Below are 21,945 nucleotides of genomic sequence, written 5' to 3' on the forward strand. Positions count from 1 at the left end.
CACTTTCCTTTAGTGCTAAATTTGAGCAAATAGAGGAAGAGGCCTACTTCACTGTCCCTCAGTAATCTGCTGCCAATATTGGACTATTTTGAGTAACCTTCTCTGAAAACAATGGTTCTCAACTCTGGCTGCCCATAAGAATTACTCAATGAATTTAAAATACTAATGCCTGGCTCCCATTGCCAAAAATTCTGGTTTTATTGGTCTGGGGTGGGGCCTGAGCGTTGGTATTTTTTAATAAGTTCTTTAGGAGCCTACAATGAGCAGCCTGGGTTGAGAAACACTAACTTATTTCTAGCTTGGAGTTGGCAACAGGTGCACCATGATTTGTATTTTCCTGAATGACAAAGTCAGACTTTCCTGATCAGAGTCTCAACTGAGATGACTTGATCTGTTAGTAACGTGTGTGGTGTTTTATTGAGTTGATTTGCCCATGCTGGCATTTCCATTGGAGGAAAATTCCTTTGAGATTGAGTACTCTTCTTTCTTTTCCCCATTTATTTTGTGAGGGCGGTGTACTTACAGATATACTGCCTAGCTCAAAGTAATATGGTTTTAAAGCTTGAGAAAACTCAAGTCTAATTTGAGGGAATAGGGGAGTAGGGATGTTTCTGATGGGAAAAAAGTAAACCTGTCTTTGGAGTCAGTTTTTCCCCAGAGTTGTGGCCAGAGAGCCGAGCTGGTATCTTGGTGAAGATGGCTGGTTCTCTGTGCTGGTCAGAGTGAGTCTGAGTGGGCTTCAGGCTGTGTTAGCTTGGATAGGGGAAGGGCAGTTGAGTGGTACTTACAGGCTTTGGAAATATGAGTTAAAGCTTCTTGCAGTGTCCCGAACCAGGTGACAAACTCTGGCTGCACTACAAGCCAAGTATCCAGAGAAGCAAACTTCAAAATTTGTACTGTATTATTTAATTCTAGGGCTTCCCTGGTGGCTCAGATGGTAAAGAATCTGCCTGTAATGCAGGAGACCTGGGTTTGATCCCTGGGTTGGGATTTTCCCTGGAAAAGGGAATGGCTACCCACTCTAGTATTCTTGCCTGGAGAATTCCATGGCCAGAAGATCCTGGCGGGTTACAGTCCATGGGGTCACAAAGAGTTGGACACAACTGATAAGGAGAAATGAGCTATTAAGACATGAGAAGACATCGAGGAAACTTAAATGCATATTACTCAGTGAAAGAAGCCAAACTAAAAAGGCCACATATTGTGTGAGTCCAATTATATGATAATCTGGAAAAGACAAAACTGTAAAGATAATAAAAGGCTTACTGGTTGCCCAGGGCTACAAGGGAGGGAAGGATGAATAATCAGAACCCAGAGGACATTTAGGACAGTGAAACTTTACTGTATGATATTATAATGGTGGGTACATTTGTTAAAGCCCATAGAAGGTACAACAGCAAGAATGAACCCTAATGTGAACTATGGACTCCAGGTGATACTGTGTCACCAGCGTAGGCTCATCATTTGTAGCAAGTGTCCCATTCTGGTGCGGGATGTTCATGATGGGGAGGCTGTGTTTGTGTGGAGACAGGGACTATTATGGGAACTAGTACTTTTCATTCAGTTTTGCTGTGAAGCTGAAACGGCTCTAAAAAATAAAATCTGTTTAAAAAATTTACTGGCAATAGTATGCTTATATAAATGTTAGTGTCAAAGAATTTTTTCTGGAATCTCATGTCCTAAAGATGGAACAGATGTGAATATATGAAATGAGGAAGTGAAAGAACTATTTTATTTGCTTTTTTTTTTCCCCAAACAGCTGTTTGTAGAGTGTAGAGATTTTTGCCTGGGAACAAAGAGGGTGAAACAGCCTGGATGAATCCCTCTTCATGCCTGGTCAGCAATAGTGGAAATGCTCAGGGGCCTTTGGGGATGAATCTGAAACTTTGTTTTTGAAGGTGGGGTCTCCCTGTGAGGTGAACAAAACCCATCCCCTAAGCTCAGCTTCCCCCAAGGCCAGTGTTAACAGCTCAGCAGTGCACCACCCTCCCTGTCCTCATTTTCTGTCAAGTCCTACAGCCATCTATTTGCCATGAAGTGATGGGACTAGAGGCAGTGATCTTAGTTTTTTGAATGATGAGTTTTAAGCCAGCTTTTTCACTCTCCTCTTTGACCTTCATCAAGACTCTTTAGTTCCTCTCCACTGTCTGCCATTAGAGTGGTATCATCTGCATATCTGAGGTTGTTAATAAGCTGATTTTTTAACATTTATTAAACTTGGATAAACATCATTACACCCATTACATGTGTTCCCAAAGATTCTTATTCAATATTTTATATGCACAACAAGTTTTGGTGTAGATTTTCCATAATTTCCTATTCTTTAACAATTAGTATTAGGACTTCCCTGGTTAAGATTTCACTTTCCAATGCAGGGAGTGTGGGTTCCATCCCTGGTTGGAGAGCTAAGATCCCATATGCCTGTGGCCAAAAAAGAAAAATATAAAACAGAAGCAATGTTGTAAAAAACTCAAAAAGACTAAAAAAATTTGTATTCATTTTTCAACTTTTACTCTTCTTTTAAAAAATATTTTTTGTTTGTTATTATTTATTCAACTTTCCCTCTTCTTTTAGCTGCTTTGGTGAATTTCCTTTTGACTAAAGGTTAAGAAATAGAATAGCTGGGTCCAAAGCTGGGCACTGTTTTAAGGCTATTGATCATTACTGTTGTTCATTCACGAAGTCATGTCCAACTCTTTGTGAACCTATGGACTGCAACGTGCCAGGCTTCCCTGTCCTTCACCATCTCCTGGAGTTTGCTCAAACTCATGTCCATTGTGTCGGTGATGCATTCAATCATGTAATCTTCTGTCGCTTCCTTCTCCTCCTGCCCTCAATCTTTCCCAGCATCAGTCTTTTCCAGTGAGTCAGCTCTTTGGGTGGCCAAAGTATTGGAGCTTCAGCTTTAGCATCAAACCTTCCAATGAATGTTCAGGGTTATTTCCTTTAGGATTGACTAGTTTAATCTCCTTGCTGTCCAAGGAACTCTCAAGAGTCTTCTCTAGCACCACAATTCAAAAGCATCAGTTCTTTGACATTCAGCCTTCTTTATGGTTGAACTATCTCATCTGTACATGACTACAGGAGAAACCATAGCTTTGACTATATGGACTTTTGACAGAAAGTGATGTCTCTGCTTTTGAATACACTATATAGGTTAGTCATTGCTTTTCTTCCAAGGAACAAGCGTCTCGTAATTTCATGGCTGCAGTCACTGTCCACATTGATTTTGGAGCCCCCCAAAATAAAATCTGCCACTGTTTCCATTTTTATCCCATTTATTTTCCATGAAGTGATGGGACTGGATGCCATGATCATTACTGCCAAATTATCCTACCAAACTGTACATGTTTACACTGGTACTTTGCTAGTGCTAAGTGTTCCCCTGCCCCTGATGAACCCTTGCTGATTTGAGAGTCCCAAATGGGATTCCATTTTGTGGACTTTTCTTTGACTGAGGTGAGATTGAACATTTGTTCAAATGTTTTTGACTATTAATATTTTTCTGTCTGACAGTTGCTCATATGTGCAACAGTTTTCTATTTGGGTCCCTCTTTTTCGGATTGACTTATAAAAACATTTTTAATATAAAGTTTAGTGGTCCTGTCATATATAGTATGAGCATACCTTCCCTCCATTTTTCACTCTTTATAGTGGGGTCTTAGGAAATCATCTGATGCCTTTGTTTGACTGTTTAATTTATCTGTCACTGTTACGGCATTATAGTTCACTTGCCTTGAAGTTATTAAAAGGAGAGCTGTTTCCCCAAAACCCCCTCTAATGTACTATGAGAGTTCAGTGGAAACGTGTGCAAGTAATTGCAAATCATCAGTGTTTCTATCCCCACCTCAAAGAGTTATGAAGAACATGGTTGATTTTACTTGATCGTTGACCCCTTGTGACTCTTGGCAGTGTTTAACTTGTAAGTGAGGATATCCAAGCCAATTCACAATTTATTATGTGGTTGGCTGCTAACAGTTGAGGTGAGTTTGTATGTTTTTTATATTTTTGATCATGCTAAAATAACTCTGTGTCTCTCTACCCTAAATTATGACATCCTATCAGATGTCAGACTCAACAGCATCTCATGGGTCTATCTCCAGGTAATGTAATCCAGCTGGAGATTCAGAGTATGCAAAGCCCATGTTTTAGAACAAAAAGGTATTTCTCTCTAGCCAGTAAATGAAAGTGACTTTTTTCAGCTATAAAAGGACGAAGGATTTTGAAATTATCCCACTGGGCAGGGCTTCCTAGACTTGTTTTTTTGGCACTAGGCCATGGAGCTAACCCAGCATCCTCTGAATTTCTTCCATTTTTGTAGCAATGTGCACAGTTCCTTGGATGGGACTAGAGTCATTCCATGCTGTGATAATTGAAAGCCCAAAGTCTTCTCAGGCTAGAGGCAATGACGACCAGACATCTAAAAGTGTCACTAGCAGACCATTGATCGGTGTATGGAGGAGCCAAAGACTTGATCATTTCTCCTTTTAAGGATTTTCATTGCCCTCTCAAGGTTGTATATTTTCCTTTTTTGAGGAAAAACATTTAACATCGCAAAAGTAACAAGAAGTATAAATGGTTCATAGCTTTGGTGAGAAGTTCTCAAAGATGTCTAGTTTAACGAAGGTATTATTTCAGCCTATCTTCAAAGTTTAAACAGCTCAGTGTCATTGGGTCTTCCTTTCTGGGTTATGTTTCATAACTCTGAAACCCAAGTATCCATTCTCATTACTCTACTGAAGGAAGAAATGATCCACCCCATGGTCCTCGTCCCATTTCTTGTTGTTGTTGTTCAGTCGCTAAGCTATGTTCCACTCTTTGCAACCCCATGAACTGCAGCACTCCAGGCTTACTGTCCTTCACTATCTTCTTGAGTTTGCTCAAATTCATGTCCATTGAGTCAGTGATGCCATTCAACCATCTCATCCTCTATCACCCCTTTCTCCTCTTGCCCACAATCTTTCCCAGCATCAGGGTCTTTTCCAATGTGTTGGTCCATTGTATCAGGTGGCCAAAGTATTGGAGCTTCAGCTTTAGCATCAATCCTTCCATGAATATTCAGGATTGATTTCCTTTATGATTGACTAGTTTAATCTCCTTGATGTCCAAGGGACTCCTGAGAGTCTTCTCTAGTACCACAGTTTGAAAACACCAGTTCTTCAGCACTCAGTCTTCCTTATAATCCAGCTCTCAGCCTTCTTTATGGTCCAACTCTCACACATCCATATGTGACTATGGGAAAAATCATAGCTTTAACTATATTGACCTTTGTAGGCAAAGTGATGTCTCTGCATTTTAATACACTGTCTAGGTTTGCCATAGCTTTTCTTCCAAGGAGCAAGCATCTTTTTATTTCATGGCTGTATTCACTGTCTGTAGTGATTTTGAAGCCCAAGAATATGAAATCTGCCACCATTTCCACTTTTTCCCCATCTATTTGCCATGAAGTGATGAAACTGGATGCCATGACCTTTGTTTCTTGAATGTTGAGTTTTAAGCCAGCTTTTGACTCTCCTCTTTCACCTTCATCAAGAGGATCTTTACTTCCTTTACTTCATTTTCTGCCATTAGAGTGGTATCAGCAGCATATCTGAAGTTGTTGATATTTCTCCTGGTAATCTTAATTCCAGCCTGTGAGTCATCCATACAGCATTTCACATGACATATTCTGCACAGAAGTTAAATAAGCAGGGTGACAATATACAGCCTTGCCATACTCCTTTCCCAGTTTTGAACTTGTTTGTTGTTCCATGTCCAGTTCTGACTGTGCTTCTTGTCCTGCATACAGGTTTCTCAGGAAGCAGATAATGTGCTCTGGTATTCCCATCTCTTTAAGAATTTTCTCTACAGTTTGTTGTGATCCACACAGTCAAAGGCTTTAGAGTAGTCAGTGAAGCAAAAGTAGATTTTTTTTTTAATTCCCTTGCTTTTTTTATGATCCAGTATATGTTGACAATTTGATCTCTGGTACCTCTGCCTTTTCTAAATTGACCTTGTACACATGGAAACTCTTGACCCACATACTACTGAAGCCTAGCTCAAAGGATTTTGAATATAATCTTGCTAGCATGTGAAATGAGTGAGTTTGTACAGTAATTTGAACCTTCTTTAGCATTGTCTTTATTTGGGACTGAAGTGAAAACTGACCTTGTCCAGTCCTGTGGCCACTGCTGAGTTTTCCAAATTTGCTGGCATAATGGGTGTAGTGCTTTAACAGCATTATCTTTTGGGATTTGAAAGAGCTCACCTGGAATTCCATCACCTCCACTAGCTTTGTTTGTAGTGATGCTTCCTAAGGCCCACTTGACTTCACACTCCAGAATGTCTGGCTCTAGGTGAGTGACCACACCATCATGGTTATCTAGGTCATTAAAAGCTTTTTTGTACAGTTCTTCTGTGTGTTCTTGCCACCTCTTCTTAATATCTTCCGCTTCCGTTAGGCCCTTGCTGTTTTTGGCCTTTATTGTGCCTGTCATTGCATAAAATGTTCCCTTGGTATCTCCAGTTTTCTTAAAGAGATCTCTTATCTTTCCCATTCTATTGTTTCCCTCTATTTCTTTGCATTGTTCATTTAAAAAAGGCTTTCTTATCTTTCCTTGCTATTCTCTGGAACTCTGCATTCAGTTGGGAATATCTTTCCCTTTCTCCTTTACCTTTCACTTCTCTTCTTTTCTCGGCTATTTGTAACGTCTCCTCAGACAACCGCTTTGCTTTCTTATGTTTCTTTTTCTTGGGGATGGTTTTGGTTACCACCTCCTGTATAGTGTTATGAACCTCGGTCCATAGTTCTTTCTTACGACATTGCTGTTTGCTAAAGTCAGAGGATAAAAAGTATGTGAATAACTGAGAACACTCGGTCTCAAAGTGTGTACTGAATCAGCACCATGTTGGTGCTTTATGTGAATTACCAATAAGAACAACAACCACCACCACCACCACTTATGGTAACCCAGTCATTCACCTTAATACCTAGGCATAATCTAGTCACTTCCTCTTGATAGTAACCCATGGGGTAAGGGCTGTTCTTTCCCTGTGTTAGAGATGAGGCCAGCAAGTCACACAAAGGTCAGTGGCTGAGCCAGAATTTGAACTTCAAACAATCTGACTCCAGAGCCTTCCCTCTAAACTTGATTAAATTCATATGACAACCCCTCAAGATGGGCCATGGTGTCCCCATTTTACAAATGAGAACCCTAGACTCAGGTTAACAATTTTGCAGTAACTTCTCACACACCTGAGAAGTAGCAAAGTTTGATTTTAAACCCTGATTCCAAAACCCTCCTCATGCCTTCCCCGTTGAACTATCTTTCTTACACTACAACACATTCCTTTGTGTTTAGGACTTTATTCACTTCCAGAAGACCTTACAATTGGCCAATAGACAGATACTTAAATGAGCCTGCAGCACATTCCTCTGGGTTCTTTTTGCACAAGAAGCTACGTGTTTAGCCGGCATGCTTCATTGTGTGAATGCTTCAATACAAGCTACCTCTGTAAATAGCTGTAGGAATAAGCTTCCCAGTTCCTTCCTGCCTCAGGACTTTGTACTGCTGTCCCTCAGCATGGAAGACTTTGTCCCGAGATCTCTGCAGGGCTGACTCTTCTCAGGTATCAGATCAGATGTCGTCACCCCTGTGGGGCTAACCCTGACTCCCTGTATTTGTTTCCTAAGGCTGCCACAAAAATTTACCCAAAACGGGGTGGCTTAGAACAACAGGAATTTATTTCTTATCATTCTGGAGGCCAAGAGTCTCAAATCAAGGTTTTGGTAGAGCCATGCTTCCTCTGAAGGCTGGAGGGGAAAATCTTTTCTTGCCTCTTTCAGTTTCTAGTGGCTCCATCCATTCTTTGGTTTATAGCAGCATAACTCCACTCTCAATGAAAAAGGTGGTAAGACTTAAAATTAATAAAACTAAGATCATGGCATCTGGTCCCATCACTTTATGGCAAATAGATGGAGAAGCAGTGGAAACAGTGAGAGACTTTATTTTGGGGGGCTCCAAAATCACTGCAGATGGTGACTGCAGCCATGAAATTAAAAGACGCTTGCTCCTTAGAAGAAAAGCTATGACCAACATAGACAGCATATTAAAAAGCAGAGACATTACTTTGCCAACAAAGGTCCATCTAGTCAAAGCTATGGTTTTTCCAGTAGTCCTGTATGGATGTGAGAGTTGGACTATAAAGAAAGCTGAGCGCCGAAGAATCGATGCTTTTGAACTGTGGTGCTGGAGAAGACTCTTGAGAGTCCCTTGGACTGCAAGGAGATCCAATCAGTCCATCCTTAAGGAAATCAGTCCTGAATATTTATTGGAAGGACTGATGCTGAAGCTGAAACTCCAGTACTCTAGCCACTTGATGCGAAGAACTGATTCCTTGGAAAACACCCTGATGCTGGGAAAGATTGAAGGCAGGAGGAGAAGGGGACAACAGAGAATGAGATGGTTGGATGGCATCACCGAATCAATGGACATGAGTTTGAGTAAACTCTGGGAGTTGATGATGGACAGGGAGGCCTGGCGGGCTACAGTCCATGGGGTCGCAAAGAGTTGGACATGATTGAGCGACTGAACTGAACTGAACTCCACTCCACTCTCTGCCTCAGTCTTCACATAAACTACTATTTTGTATTTCTCCCCAGTCTTTTTTTCTAAGAACACTTGTCATTGCATTTAGGGCCTACCTGGATAATCCAGGCTGATCTCATCTAAGCATCTAATTATATGGGCAGGACTGTTTTCCCAAACAAGCTTACCTTCACAGGTTCATGGCGGGCCACGGGGAGCAGTGGCATATCTTTGGCAGGGGGAACATAGGGTGCCATTCAACCTGCTCTAGGAAAGCCGTGCTGCTCTAATAAAGCAGCCTTTGCTGATGTCATGCTCTGTGGCAGCATCACCCAGTTTAATTTTTTTCACTGTCCTTGTGCTTGTTTGATTCATCTTGTTCTTTTGTCTACTTTTCTGTTGCTTGTCCCTGCCTACTTGAACTCCAGCTTTATGAATAAAGAGCTGTCTTATTCACTGCTGGATCCCTATCACCTCACTCAATGCTTGGTGTAGTCTAAGGATCACCAAATATTTGCTGAATGAACAATACCATTAGTCAAATGTGACATCAGCTTGGCTCTCTGATCCTTTCAACAATTTCCAGGGTTTTCTTTTTTGATATTATTTATGTTATTTGATGCTGGGAGGGATTGGGGGCAGGAGGAGAAGGGGACGACAGAGGATGAGATGGCTGGATGGCATCACTGACTTGATGGATGTGAGTCTGAGTGAACTCCGGGAGTTGGTGATGGACAGGGAGGCCTGGCGTGCTGGGTTATTCATGGGGTCGCAAAGAGTTGGACACGACTGAGCGACTGAACTGAACTGAACTGATGTTATTTGAATTTCACTTGCGTATTTTTGGAAACACAAGTATATTATGGGATATATATTTAACACAATAGATAAATATCAATATATATGCTATCATTTCAATATAACACTCAAGTTCTAACTGTCTTAATAGTTCATTTAGCTTTAACTTTTCCCCCATGAGAAAATCTTCAGAATAATATTTCTTTCTCCCATAGGCTCTGATCACCTCCGGGAGAAAGATGGCCTCTGGGCTGTCTTGGTCTGGCTCTCCATTATTGCTGCCCGGAAGCAGAGTGTGGAGGAAATTGTCCGAGATCACTGGGCCAAATTTGGCCGCCACTACTATTGCAGGTGAGAAGGCTAAGGGTCTCCATATGGACCTTAGGAAATTCCTTTTAGAAAAGTTAAAAAAAAAAGGCGGGGGCTAGAATCTTATGAAGGTAGCATCTGTCAGGGAGATCTGAGGAATGCAGAGGCTAGAGCCACATAACCCCTGAGAGGTGGTTGGGGGTGGTATCAAGGTAGTACCAAATTAGAGGATACAACTTTCCCTACCTCTGGTGACACCTGTCTGTAATCTTTTCATCAGTGCCTATACAGTGGGCAGCCATCCTGAGATGAAATTTGAACTGTAGAACCTTGAAAGGTCCTCTGGCAGCCATTAAAAGTTGCACAGTCAGACCAGGGGTTTTTCTTGTTGGTTTTCCACCCATACTTATCAAGGAAATGGGGGAAGAGACAGAAGCTGCCACAGGTCAGGGTGCTTGTTGTAATCCTCTCCCTACCATCCTTTGTCTTACCTCCCCACTAATGGGCCACATAGTGACTATTCGTGGGTTAGGAGTCTCAACTACCTTCCTGTTGTTGAAGTAAGCAAGGGGGGCAGTCTTTGGCTTGTGGCTGCCAGCTAGATATGTGTACCTAGAGATGCTATTCATGTATAAATAGTACCAAACCATGGTTTAGGAGGAGCAGTGATCTTAAAAGATGTTAACTGTAAGGCTGTGGAATTAGGGCAGATAATCTTTGCGCAGTCTCAGCAGCTCTCAGTGTATTAAAAACAGACACTGTACCTCATTTGCTTTGCTTATGAATAGTTAACTACTTGGAGGTTTGGTTGCATTTCAAGAGCTTAAGGGACAGAAAGAAAGCTTTAGACTTCCCTTATAAGGTGATTGTTTCTTCTCTTAAGAGGTCATTTACTTAGATAAACATCAGAGAATAAGAAGGCTTGCGATATTACTCATTAAAATCAAAGAGGCTGCAGTACTCTGGGAAATGGAGACAGCCTCACATTCTTGGTTCCTATCTAGTTAAGAAGGCTAAGGATGTGACAGCCTGCAAATCATCTCGAATTATTCATTGTATTATAAAATAAAAACTGTAAAGGCAGGTAGGAACTTGTTTTATTCACTAGTATTTCTAACAGCTGCCCCAAATCCTGATTCTTATGGGCTTTTTTGGCATACCAGAGGGGCCAGTTGGCACAGAAAATCCTTTTATTGTCTGAAGCTGTGCCATAAAATCCAACCTGATCAAATAAATTTTGATTGCCAACCTCTGGCTTAATGAAAGCACTTTGAGTCAGGGATGTGTTCCTCATAATTTGTGGAATGATTATCTAGCTTTCTGCCAGCATTTTGAAGACATGGTGTTATGATAAGTGTATTTATGATACAGTTCATTTTTTTTGTGGCCAAGAGCTTACATGATAATTACTTTTTTCATAACAAATACCATATTAGAGAATATAATGCAGTGGAGATATAAATTCTTGTAGGGCGTTCAATTATGATTCAGGTTTCTGACCAAAGAGATCACAGAGATAAAGAAAAAGGGAGGAGGGAGTAGGTAAAATGAAAGCAAACACTTCCTCCAGCCTCCGGGAAAGGTAGGTCGCAATGCTTGTGAAGGAGAACTATTTATAGCCTGTTTTCTTAGTGGGCAGAAGACAATCAAATTTGGTTTAACTGGTACTGAGCCTGAAGAACCTAGATGATATTCCCTGTATGAGTGGGCCTCAGAAAGAATTCTCGATTGTAAAATTTCTTTCCTTGAACATGCGTTGGTAGTGGTGATGGTCAGAAGGGCTTGTTTGGGGGAGTGAGGGGAAGTTGTGGCAGAACTTGCTCGTGTATGAAGATGAGTGTTGGGGCAGCTGGTCTGATGATCTCAGCCATGGCTGAGCGTGACCTGTCACATTTGTGTGTTTTTTCAACTTCTCAGACTCTTTCAGAGCCTCTCTATCTCCTCCTAGAGCCTCTTATCCCATCCTCGTGCCCTTTTCTGCTTGGCTGGGTCTTTACCTTCCCAACAAACTACTGATAAAGAGAATCTAGGCTTAGAGCACAAGCTGAGAAAGAATGCTCTGAGAGCATTCCCTGTTGTTTTGTTCTCAGGCTGGGAGGACACACCTTCTGTAGGAGGGAGAGAATAGAAGAAGGAGGGGATGTAGGTGCAGGGGACCCATTGTTAGACATGGTTATCAGTCCATGTTGGTCAATAACCTGATGTTTACTGAAGTCTCAAAAGATCTTGGGTGGAGAAAAACTGTCAACTATTCAGATCTTCCTTCTTTAGTTCACTCTGAGAACTCACCTTTCCTGTGTTAAAGAGGCCCCAAATTTGAGATCCCACCACTTGAGCACAGCTACCCCTCCTAGGGTTTCCTTCTTAAACAGACCTCCCTTAGTATGCCATTAGGACTTGGTCAAACCCATCTGACACTGGGAAAGACCCTATAGTTTCTTCATGATAGTGACTAAGAATAAAAGTAAGAGCTTTAAGCACCAGTGTCTGGCATTGTGCCAACTACTTGGTATGTATTATCCTATTTAAACCCAGCAACAACAAATGAGATAGGTGTTATTTTTAGTCTTTTTTCCCCCTCTAATCACCTCCAGCCCCATTGTTCTATGTGATGTTCTTGGCTAGAAGGACCTTTTTTTTTTTTTTTTTAAATGGAACAATTGTAATATATCTTCCAAGTTTCCAAGAGAATTTTATGGTACATTGAGTTCCCTTCCCCATCTCTCTTCCCTGCCTTGATTCCTCTCTCTCCTCCCTTTCTGCCTTCACCTCCTCCCATATTCATTCCAGTGCTTACAAAACCCACTACTTATCAGAAGCAACAGAGAGAACAAAACAGAGTAGATCTCTGCCCTCCTGGAGCTTACAGTTCTCATGAGCAAAGACAAGAAATAAGTAAATTAATATATAAACAAAGCAAATACAGATTGGGGTAACTACCAAAAGAAGATGTAAAGGATGATGAGCGATGGGGAGAGAGAGAGGGGAGGTGCCTTAGATGTCTTGTCAGAGAAAGTGTTTCTAGGGGTAACAGTAAATTTGAAAACTGAAGGAAGGAAATGCATCAGCTATTGGAATAGCCTGGAGAAGACTGTACCAGGGAGAGGAAGCAGCAAGAGGAAAGGCCCAGAGGGTGGAGCATCTTTGAGGACTGGAGAGGAGGCCTGTATGGCTGGAGCATAGTGAACAAGGGCCAGAGTGAGACATAGCCAAGTCAAGGAGGTGGGCATGTCGTATCCCACAGTACTTTATAGTCTGTGGTTAGTGTTTTAAATCTTAATCTCAAGATGATGGGCACTTTTGGAGGGATTCAAAGGAAAGAATGGCCATGATTTAATGTTTACAGGATGCTGCTGTTGCTGTGTGGGGAATGAGTGAGGGACCGGGGGAAGAGGTTGACCAGCTGTGGGTGCTTTTCTGTGCTGTTCTTCCACGGAAACAAAACCAGTGATTAGACAACTTGAGAGGCCCTCCTGGCTGCTGTTTCTCTGATTAGATTTGTCTTTAGCCTGTGTCCTGTCCCCCTCACCAGGTTTGACTATGAGGGATTAGAGCCCAAGACGACCTATTACATCATGAGGGACCTGGAAGCCTTGCTCACAGATAAGTCCTTCATCGGCCAGCAGTTTGCTGTGGGGAGCCATGTGTACAGTGTGGCGAAGACAGACAGCTTTGAATACGTGGACCCTGTGGATGGCACCGTGACCAAGAAACAGGTACTTGCTAGGACATTGCCAGAACAGGTTATCAAATGATGAGAGACCGGGGGAAATGCAAAATGTCCTATAACCGGAGAGGTCTTCAGGGACAGTCTACTGTGATCCCTTCATTTTATAAATGAGAGCCCTGTAGCCAGCGGAGAGGAAAGCCCTTGGTGAAGATTACCTACCTACTTAATGGCAGTGGGTGGATTAGAACACAGGGCCCTGGCTCTCTGTCCAGTCTTCTTTCCACCTGGTAACTGATAGGCCTCAACACCATGAATAGATGTAGACTCAACATTTCTTCCTGAAATACTTGCAGCCTGAGTCTCTCTATGTAGCGGCCATGATGGGTGACAGATTCAGAAAAGTTTCCAAGAACAACAGAAGGCTTTTCCTTGGGACCCGCAGGTGCAGGGATGGTTCACCTTTTATTACCTTATGTCTTTGAGGAATGAAGGGAGCTTAGCCAGATGGGTTTGTTGCTCCTGATAGGGGAAGAAAAAATTAGAAATTTTGCCCCACAAACCCAAAAAGAAGATCTATGGTTGAGAAGTATCATGAAAGATAAGTGGCAAAATCGACCACAATTTCTTCTGTGATCTCATCTCTGTGAATTGTGTAAGAGACATGGAAAGCAATTACAATTATTTTTCTTCTCGATTTTGGCAATGTTGGTCACTCTGGGAACATATTTTATCATTTATAGTCTGAATAAGACATTCTGGGTAATGTTAAGAAAAGTTCCATTATAAAATTCCCCAGTTCTTACCTTCTTATACATGCTTCATCAACTACAGACAACAAAATAAATCAGATGCTGTAGTTTGAGGGGACTAGATATAATGGTAGATATTGCTGTTTTTACTTTGACTGGTGTTTTATACCTAGTCCTTGTCCTAGGGTCCTCTGACTTGCTGATGTTCCAAAGCCTAGTGCCCTCCTGTTACTCTGTATTCTGAGAATACTCTGTTGTATTCTCAGTCTAGTCTGCTTTAGTTTTACAGTGATCTTTCATCTCTGTCAAAATGTCAGTCTTTCATTCTAGAAGGCCTTCCATAGCTGGACAAATTCATCACAGTCTTACTTTAGAAAGGTGTAGGATAGTGGAAAAACTAGTCATGAAGAAGTTTGAAGACCCAGAATTGAATCCTGCTCCCGCCACTTACTAGTTGGAAGAGTTGTTAGATTTCTTTGGTCTCTGGTTTCTTTCTCATCTGTAAAACATCTGTGTCACAGAGCTGTTTTAGAAATAGAATGAAATAACATATACAAAAACTCCTAGCCTTTACACAAGGAGTGCACCATGCATCTTTCATGGCTATGATTTGTTTTGCACAAGAATGCTTTCTTGTAGACGGGATGAATTCTCTCTAAAATAATACCAGTGAGTCCTGGAGATGTGAAGCCAGGAGCTCAGCACATCCTTGAACCTCCATGGCTCAGATAAAATTCTGTTCCAGTTTTGTACCATATTCTCACTTCTATTTCATACAGAGTCCTCAGAACAAACTTCCCTAATCTAAGACTCATTTTGTTGTTGTTGCATAGAACTCAAGAGTCGTAAAATACATGCTTTCTAAAGTATCCCTGAGAGGTTTTTTCTTCCCTGATGAGGCAGTCTTGAAAACCGTTCCTTGAAGGGGTTGTCTAGTCATTGGTAGGTTCTGAACTTGATCTCCTTATGCAAAGCTTGAGCTCATTTGTTTTGTTGTTAAATCTACTAACACTCTGCTTTGTTTCTTCCTCAGTGGCCTCAGCATTTGGGTGCTTTTTTTCTTGACTCCTCTTTAATCTTTCATATCAGGCTAATTCTTCAACTGGATCTCAAATGTGGCCTTTGATTTATTCCATGTCCCTCCCCTTCAACCCTGAATATTGGTTTCCATTTTTACTCTAGAATTTATTGATTTTTTTTCCATATTCTTTCATCTGGGGTTCCCTAGTGGCTCAGACGGTAAAGCGTCTGCCTGCAATGCAGGAGACTTGGGTTCAATCCCTGGGTCAGGAAGATCCCCTGGAGAAGGAAATGGCAACCCACTCCAGTACTCGTGCCTGGAAAATTCCACTGATGGAGGAGCCTGGTGGGCTACAGTCCATGGGGTTGCAAAGAGTTGGACATGACTCAGTGACTTCACTTTCACTTTCATATGAGCTCAAAGGTGACCATAAATACTATCAGAACCTGCTCTTGGGAGTTTCTCTAGTAATGAAGGAAGGATGGTTGTTCATCTTCCCAGATTCTAGGACCCAAGTGATGCCTTCATCAGCTGGTGTCCCAGACTCACACTGGAGCTTTCTGCAGGTCTGGGTTGGACTCATTGGGGATTTGGGGAGATCAGTTTACACACAGGTTCATACCTGTTGTCAGCAAATCATAGATGGTTCTTTCACCACAGATGATCCTGTTGGCACACAGGGGAAATTCCTCCACAGGTGGGGCCATTGCTAAGCTTTCACTCCCAAGGCCTATGTCTAAGAATTCCTGGGATATCAGGATTATCAGCATTCACTTCTGGGGACAATTGAGGCTGGGGAAATTGAGGCATGGTTGCAAAATACACTGCTGCTGCTGCTGCTGCTAAATCACTTCAGTCGTGTCTGACTCTGTGCAACCCCATAGACGACAGCCCACCAGGCTCCCCCATCCCTGGGACTCTACAGGCAAGAACACTGGAGTGGGTTGCCATTTCCTTCTCCAATGCATGAAAGTGAAAAGTGAAAGCAAAGTTGCTCAGTCGTGTCTGACTCTTTGCGACCCCATGGACTGCAGCCTACCAGGCTCCTCCATCCATAGGATTTTCCAGGCAAGAGTACTGGAGTTGGGTGCCATCGCCTTCTCCACTATCCATTCCTAAAAGACATATTTGAATTTAAGTAAACTGGTATTATTTTAAAATATCTATAAAATAAAATGCTTTGGTGCATTTATTCAGTAGATACTTTTTGTCAGTTCAGTCACTCAGTCATGTCCGACTCTTTGTGACCCCATGGACTGGAGCATTCCAGGTCTCCCTGTCCATCACCAACTCCCAGAGTTTACTCAAATTCATGTTCATTGAGTCAGTGATGCCATCCAACCATCTCATCCTCTGTCATCCCCTTCTCCTCCCGTCTTCAATCTTTCCCAGCATCAGGATCTTTTCACGTGAGTCAGTTCTTTGCATCAGGTAGCCAAAGTATTGGAGTTTCAGCTTCAGCATCAATCCTTCCAATGAATATTCAGGACTGATTTCTTTTAGGATGGACTGGTTGGATCTCTTTGCAGTCCAAGGAACTCTCAAGAGTCTTCTCCAACACCACAGTTCAAAAGCATCAATTCTTCGGTGCTCAGCTCTCTTTATAGTCCAACTCTCACATCCATACATGACTACTGGAAAAACCATATTTCTTGAGAGCCTACCAAATGTATATAATTGGTTTTTCTCATGGTGCAGTTTTTTTACTGAAGTATAGTTGATTTGCAATGTTGTATTAATTTCCGCTATACAGCAAATTGATTCATTTATACACACATGTACATTCTTTTTTAAAATATTCTTTTCCATGATGATTTATCATAGGATACTGAATATAGTTCTTTGTGCTATACAGTAGGATCTTATTATCCATTCTGTATATAATAGCTTACATCTCCTAAACCTAGTGGTGCAGTTTTTAAATATAATTTTATAACAGCTTCACTGAGATAAATAATTCACATAACGTGCAATTCACCCATTTAAAGTGTACAATTCAGTGGTTTGTAGTAAATAGACTTGTTCAGTTGATGCCATGTGCTGGCTGGGTGATCTCAGTCAAGTTACTCAACTTCCCTGTGCCTTTCTGTCTTGTCTGTGGAAATAGGAATAGTAATTGTGGCTGCCTCATACAGCCATTGGGAGAATTCAATCAGATAATACATATAAAGTCCTAGTATATAATACACATTAATAAATGATTAACTTAAATAAGTTATATTAAAAGAACATCCTTGGGAAAGCGAGATTTTGGCATTTAATGAACTATGCATGCGTGCTAAGTTGCTTCAGTAGTGTCCGACTCTTTGTGACCCTATGTAGCTTGCCAGGCTTCTCTGTCTGTGATAAGAAAAGCAGGGGAAAGAATTCAACAACATACAGCTTTGCAGGGTGTCACGTGAAGACATGGGAAAGCCCCTCAGTTTCTGTGTTATCTGTGAATTGATTCAAACTCACATTTCTCTGCTTCCCCCAATATCCTCTGTCCTCTGTCACACACACTTCGCTTCAAAAAGAAAAAGGATTTTTAAGGCAGCTCTGTTTCCTTTTTGTCCTTCATTTGAGGTCAGAGTCAGGGAACAGACCGTGGGAAAATAAAGTTGTTTCACATGTATCTCTAGAGATAAAGAAGAAATGTTTCTCCATCGAAAATGAAATTAAAATCCTGTTCTGGCGATAAGCCACTCCCCCATCCCCCACCCCCGTCCACTCCACTGCTATGAAAAAGTTCAGCAAAGTCTGTCCTGCCTGTGAGATTCTGCGGAGCCTCAGGGAGCAAGAAGGAGGGACTTCCCTGGTGATCCAGTGGCTAAGACTCTGCATTCCCAGTGCAGGGGGCCTGAGTTCAATTCCCAGTCAGGGAACTAAACCCCACGTGCTACAACTAAAAGATCCTGGCACAAGCAAATTGGAAAAAAAAAAAAAAAAAAGGAGCAAGAAGGAAACCCCTCACATGAATTCCCAGGGACTTCACTGGCCTTACTTGGCCTGTCAGATCTCATGGGATTTATTATGGCTGCCTCCGAGTGTCTGATATTTTTGTGACTGTGGGCACCAAGAGAAAAGTTGATGTGTGCTTTCCACTAACAGGACCCAAGAGAGATTCTGATTTAGAAATAGCAATTGAATGAGGTGTGGTTCAACAATAGAAGCTCATCCTTTGTGGTCCCAAGAGGATATGTCACTGGTTATTTTCTGGTTGGTAAAATCTAGTAACATGAATGAAAGATGTTGGTTTCTTCAAATGCAAGTGGAAAAAGTAGCCAATAGCTAGCTACTCTAAGAATAGGGGTATGCTGCTGCTGCTAAGTCGCTTCAGTTGTGTTCGACTCTGTGCAACCCCATAGACAGCAGCCCACTAGGCTTCCCTGTCCCTGGGATTCTCCAGGCAAGAACACTGGAGTGGGTTGCCATTTCCTTCTCCAATGCATGAAAGTGAAAAGTGAAAGTGAAGTCGCTTAGTCGTGTCCGACTCTAGCAACGCCGTGGACTGCAGCCCACCAGGTTCCTCCGTCCATAGGATTTTCCAAGCAAGAGTACTGGAGTGGGGTGCCATTGCCTTCTCCGAGAATAGGGGTATAGTTGTTGATTAATAGTTGCATAAAGGGTGGCCTAATCTTTTCTCAAGGATGGATTCATTGTGCAAATATCAAGATTTTCCCTGGTGTTTGGCACATTCTCTCTTCCCTCAACAGTCACTATCCGGGGGGGCATTATAGATACCCAGATTTTCTCTTACCATTGTCCTTCCTCATCCCCTCCTTATACCCCCAACTATGAGACTCTCCTGGTTCTGGGAGAAGGGGTGCTCCAATCCCAGTTCTGGGAAAGAAAGACAACTTGACAAATGGTACCAGCACCGAGTGAAGGCATATTGCCACCAGAATGGGCATCAATCCAGAACTATGACCTGTAATTTGAAAATTAGCTTTGAAATGAGAAACCTTGCTACTTTAGGAGCAAAATTTAACCAACTGAGTCTCTCTTTATGACTCATCCAGCTCCCATATTTCTGTTTACCAAGATCAAAATCATTAAATTCTATGAGTGCTGAAGTAATTTGCAAGTAGAAGTTCAGCTGATATTAAAAAAAAACAAAAGAAAAAACTGATGTAAATAAATGCATACCAGTTAGCTGATGTGGAAAACCAAATCCAATTTGATTATGTCAGACTAACTCTGAACTTATTAATACCTCTTCAAGTTATGCAAGCTGTGTGGAAACATTTTGATGTCGTCCTCAACCTGGAAAAAAGAGCCATTTGAAATTAGTTCAGAGAAAAAGTACACTTTGAAGACTGATTCTGAAGTTAATTTGCTTTTAATGTTGTTATTTTAATATGCAGGGAGGTGTCTGTACTTTTTAATTTCAGTGTTTAGAAATAATAAAGATAGCAAATCAGCAATCTTGAAATCACATTTTAGTCTGACATGTGGTACTTTAATATATACCATGGTATTGCCGACTCCTGGTCAACAGATACAGAGGTTTACTGAGGCCTCGTTTCTGGCAGTCTCACATGAAGGCAACTGAACAGTGTCAGCTGAAAAATCTAGGGCTCTGGAGGGGCTCTCTATTCAGAGTTAACTGGTCAGCCTTTAACTTCAAGCTTAAACTTTTATTATGTTCCAATCAATGAACCAACTAAGAGACTGTCATATTAACAGCCCTTGTCCTATAACATGGCATTTTCTGGAGTGTGGTTTGCATACCTAGAAGCAGAATTGAACATATCACTTCAGTCAGACTTATTATCCCACCTATAGATTTAGTTAAATCTGAATGTTAGAACGCATTAATGGTCCTCCTGTGTCAAGTGACACACATGTTTAGGGAGTAAAGTGTTATCATTACATATATACTGTGATCAAATCTGGGTTAACAAACCCTTTTTCTGGGCTTCTCTGGTGGTCCAGTGCTTAAAACTCTGCATTTCTAATGCAGGGGTTACAGGTTTGATCCCTCGTCATGGAACTAAGATCCCACATGCTACATGGCACAGCCAAAAATTAAATTAAATTAAAAAAAAAAAAAGGAAATCCTTATGCTGTTACAAGTTGTGGTTGATTAAAAAATTCCTCTTAATAAATATATGTTTCTTTTCTACCTTAATACAGCATGGTGAAGGTAGTAGAAGTTTGTGTGGTTTGTGTCCGACTCCATTGAATGACTAGTTTTCAGATACCTACTGCGTGCCAATCAGCTTGCTGGGCATTAAGGATATAGCAGCGCATAGGACTTGCTAGCAGGAAAGACAGACTGCCATTAAACTTGCAATGACTACAAGGTTTATTGAAGAGCATTACAGAGAAATTACTTATTTGGAAGTGCATAGCAGAAGGAGGGCTTCCTTGGTGGCTCAGACAGGAAAGAATCCGCCTGAAGTGTGGGAGACCTGGGTTCAATCCCAGGGTTGGGAAGATCTCTTGGAGGAGGGCACTCAAGTATTCTTTCTTGGAGAATCCCCGTGAACAGAGGAGCCTGGCAGGCTAGTCATGGAGTCACAAAGAGTCAGACATGACTGAGCAATTAAGCACCGCACAGCAGAAGGAACGAACCTAGACTGGGGCTCTGGAAAGCTCTGCATGGGAAGGTGATATTTAAGCTGTGCCCTGAAGAGTGGGTGGGGGCTGGCTCAGGTGAAACTGTCTTATCAGACTACTGTGCATGTTTTTCTCCCATCAACTGTACTTACACTGTTTGTTTAGCTTTCCAGAGAAAGAGCTGAGTTTCCTATGTGCTGTCACATTCCCAGTGGGATGTTACAATGGCTGCGATTATGATTCCAACTGCAGTGCTCATTCTACAGCACAGTAGTTGTCGGAAATAAAGATAATTGGGCCTCTTGGTAGATACTTTGAAGCTTATGGATTAAAAATTGTTTTTCCTGATGGGTACTTTTCCTTGATTTTGCCTGTTTGCCTTCCAGTCACTGAACATGTATTCAGTGCTTTGTAATGACCTGTTGGCTGATTCGGAAAGAGAGAGAGAGAGACTATTTTTGGTTAGTTGGCAAGTTCTGACTCCCCTCCTTCTGATTCATTTGGGTTTTGTTGTAATGAATTACCTTTTCCTGACATAATTGATTGCTTTAGTATTATCTTCTAAAATGTTGGTAGTATTGATAGAAACCTGCTAAGATGTGTGATAAGAATCTAAGCATTCTGGAATGGCATCCCAGTAAATTCCTACTGAAGTACTAATGTGTGTGTATAGTCAGGAGGGCAGCCGTCCCCAGGAAAATTAACTATTAAAGGAAAAAGCTGCAACCTATCACAGGAAGTGAGGGAGGACAGTACCCCTGTTGTCTGGGTAGAGTATGTCTGAATCCAAAATATCCCAGAACCAGGCCTGGTGTTGAGTGAACAGATATCAGCAGCCATCTTGGCTAAAGACACAGGGAGATGGAATGTGTATGACCTAGGTCCATTGTTACAAACTTGAGAGTTGAAATCTGGATGAGGACTAGCTTGTCAGTCTTCAGTTTCCAAGTAGGCTTCTCATCACTAATGTGATTTTTGCTGGGTAGGTGTTTTAAAAGTGTACTTAAGAAGCCATTTGACCTTGACTTTTTTCTAGATAAGCATTTGCAATTGTTGGTTTCCAAGAGTGCTGGTTGTTTATTTAAAAGTCTAGATGAGATTTGCTCCCAAGGTTAGGGCAGCTGGGTACAGCTATGTAGTCAGTGCACTGCACAAAGGCAGGGGCCTAACTGGGGAGGAGAAGCTAAAGTCCAGACTAGCCAAGAGGAAGGATGCTTCTGTGTAATTTGTCCACCCAGAAGGGGCACTGCCTGTAATTTATATAAGGGCATAGATTGGACTAGCAGC

General features: G+C 41.7%; 1 protein-coding gene across 1 annotated transcript in view; it reads left to right on the forward strand.

Annotated features, from left to right (window-relative positions):
* The window catches only part of PGM5 (phosphoglucomutase 5), a 210,019-nt gene that overhangs the window by 135,304 nt on the left and 52,770 nt on the right, over positions 1–21,945 (forward strand). The window contains exons 8-9 of the mRNA XM_019966038.2: positions 9,581–9,716; positions 13,207–13,390. Of these exons, the coding sequence (XP_019821597.2) occupies positions 9,581–9,716; positions 13,207–13,390 (320 nt within the window). The remainder of the gene's footprint in view (positions 1–9,580; positions 9,717–13,206; positions 13,391–21,945) is intronic.

This window comes from Bos indicus, chromosome 8 (assembly GCF_029378745.1).
Source record: "Bos indicus isolate NIAB-ARS_2022 breed Sahiwal x Tharparkar chromosome 8, NIAB-ARS_B.indTharparkar_mat_pri_1.0, whole genome shotgun sequence".
Lineage (NCBI taxonomy): Eukaryota > Metazoa > Chordata > Mammalia > Artiodactyla > Bovidae > Bos > Bos indicus.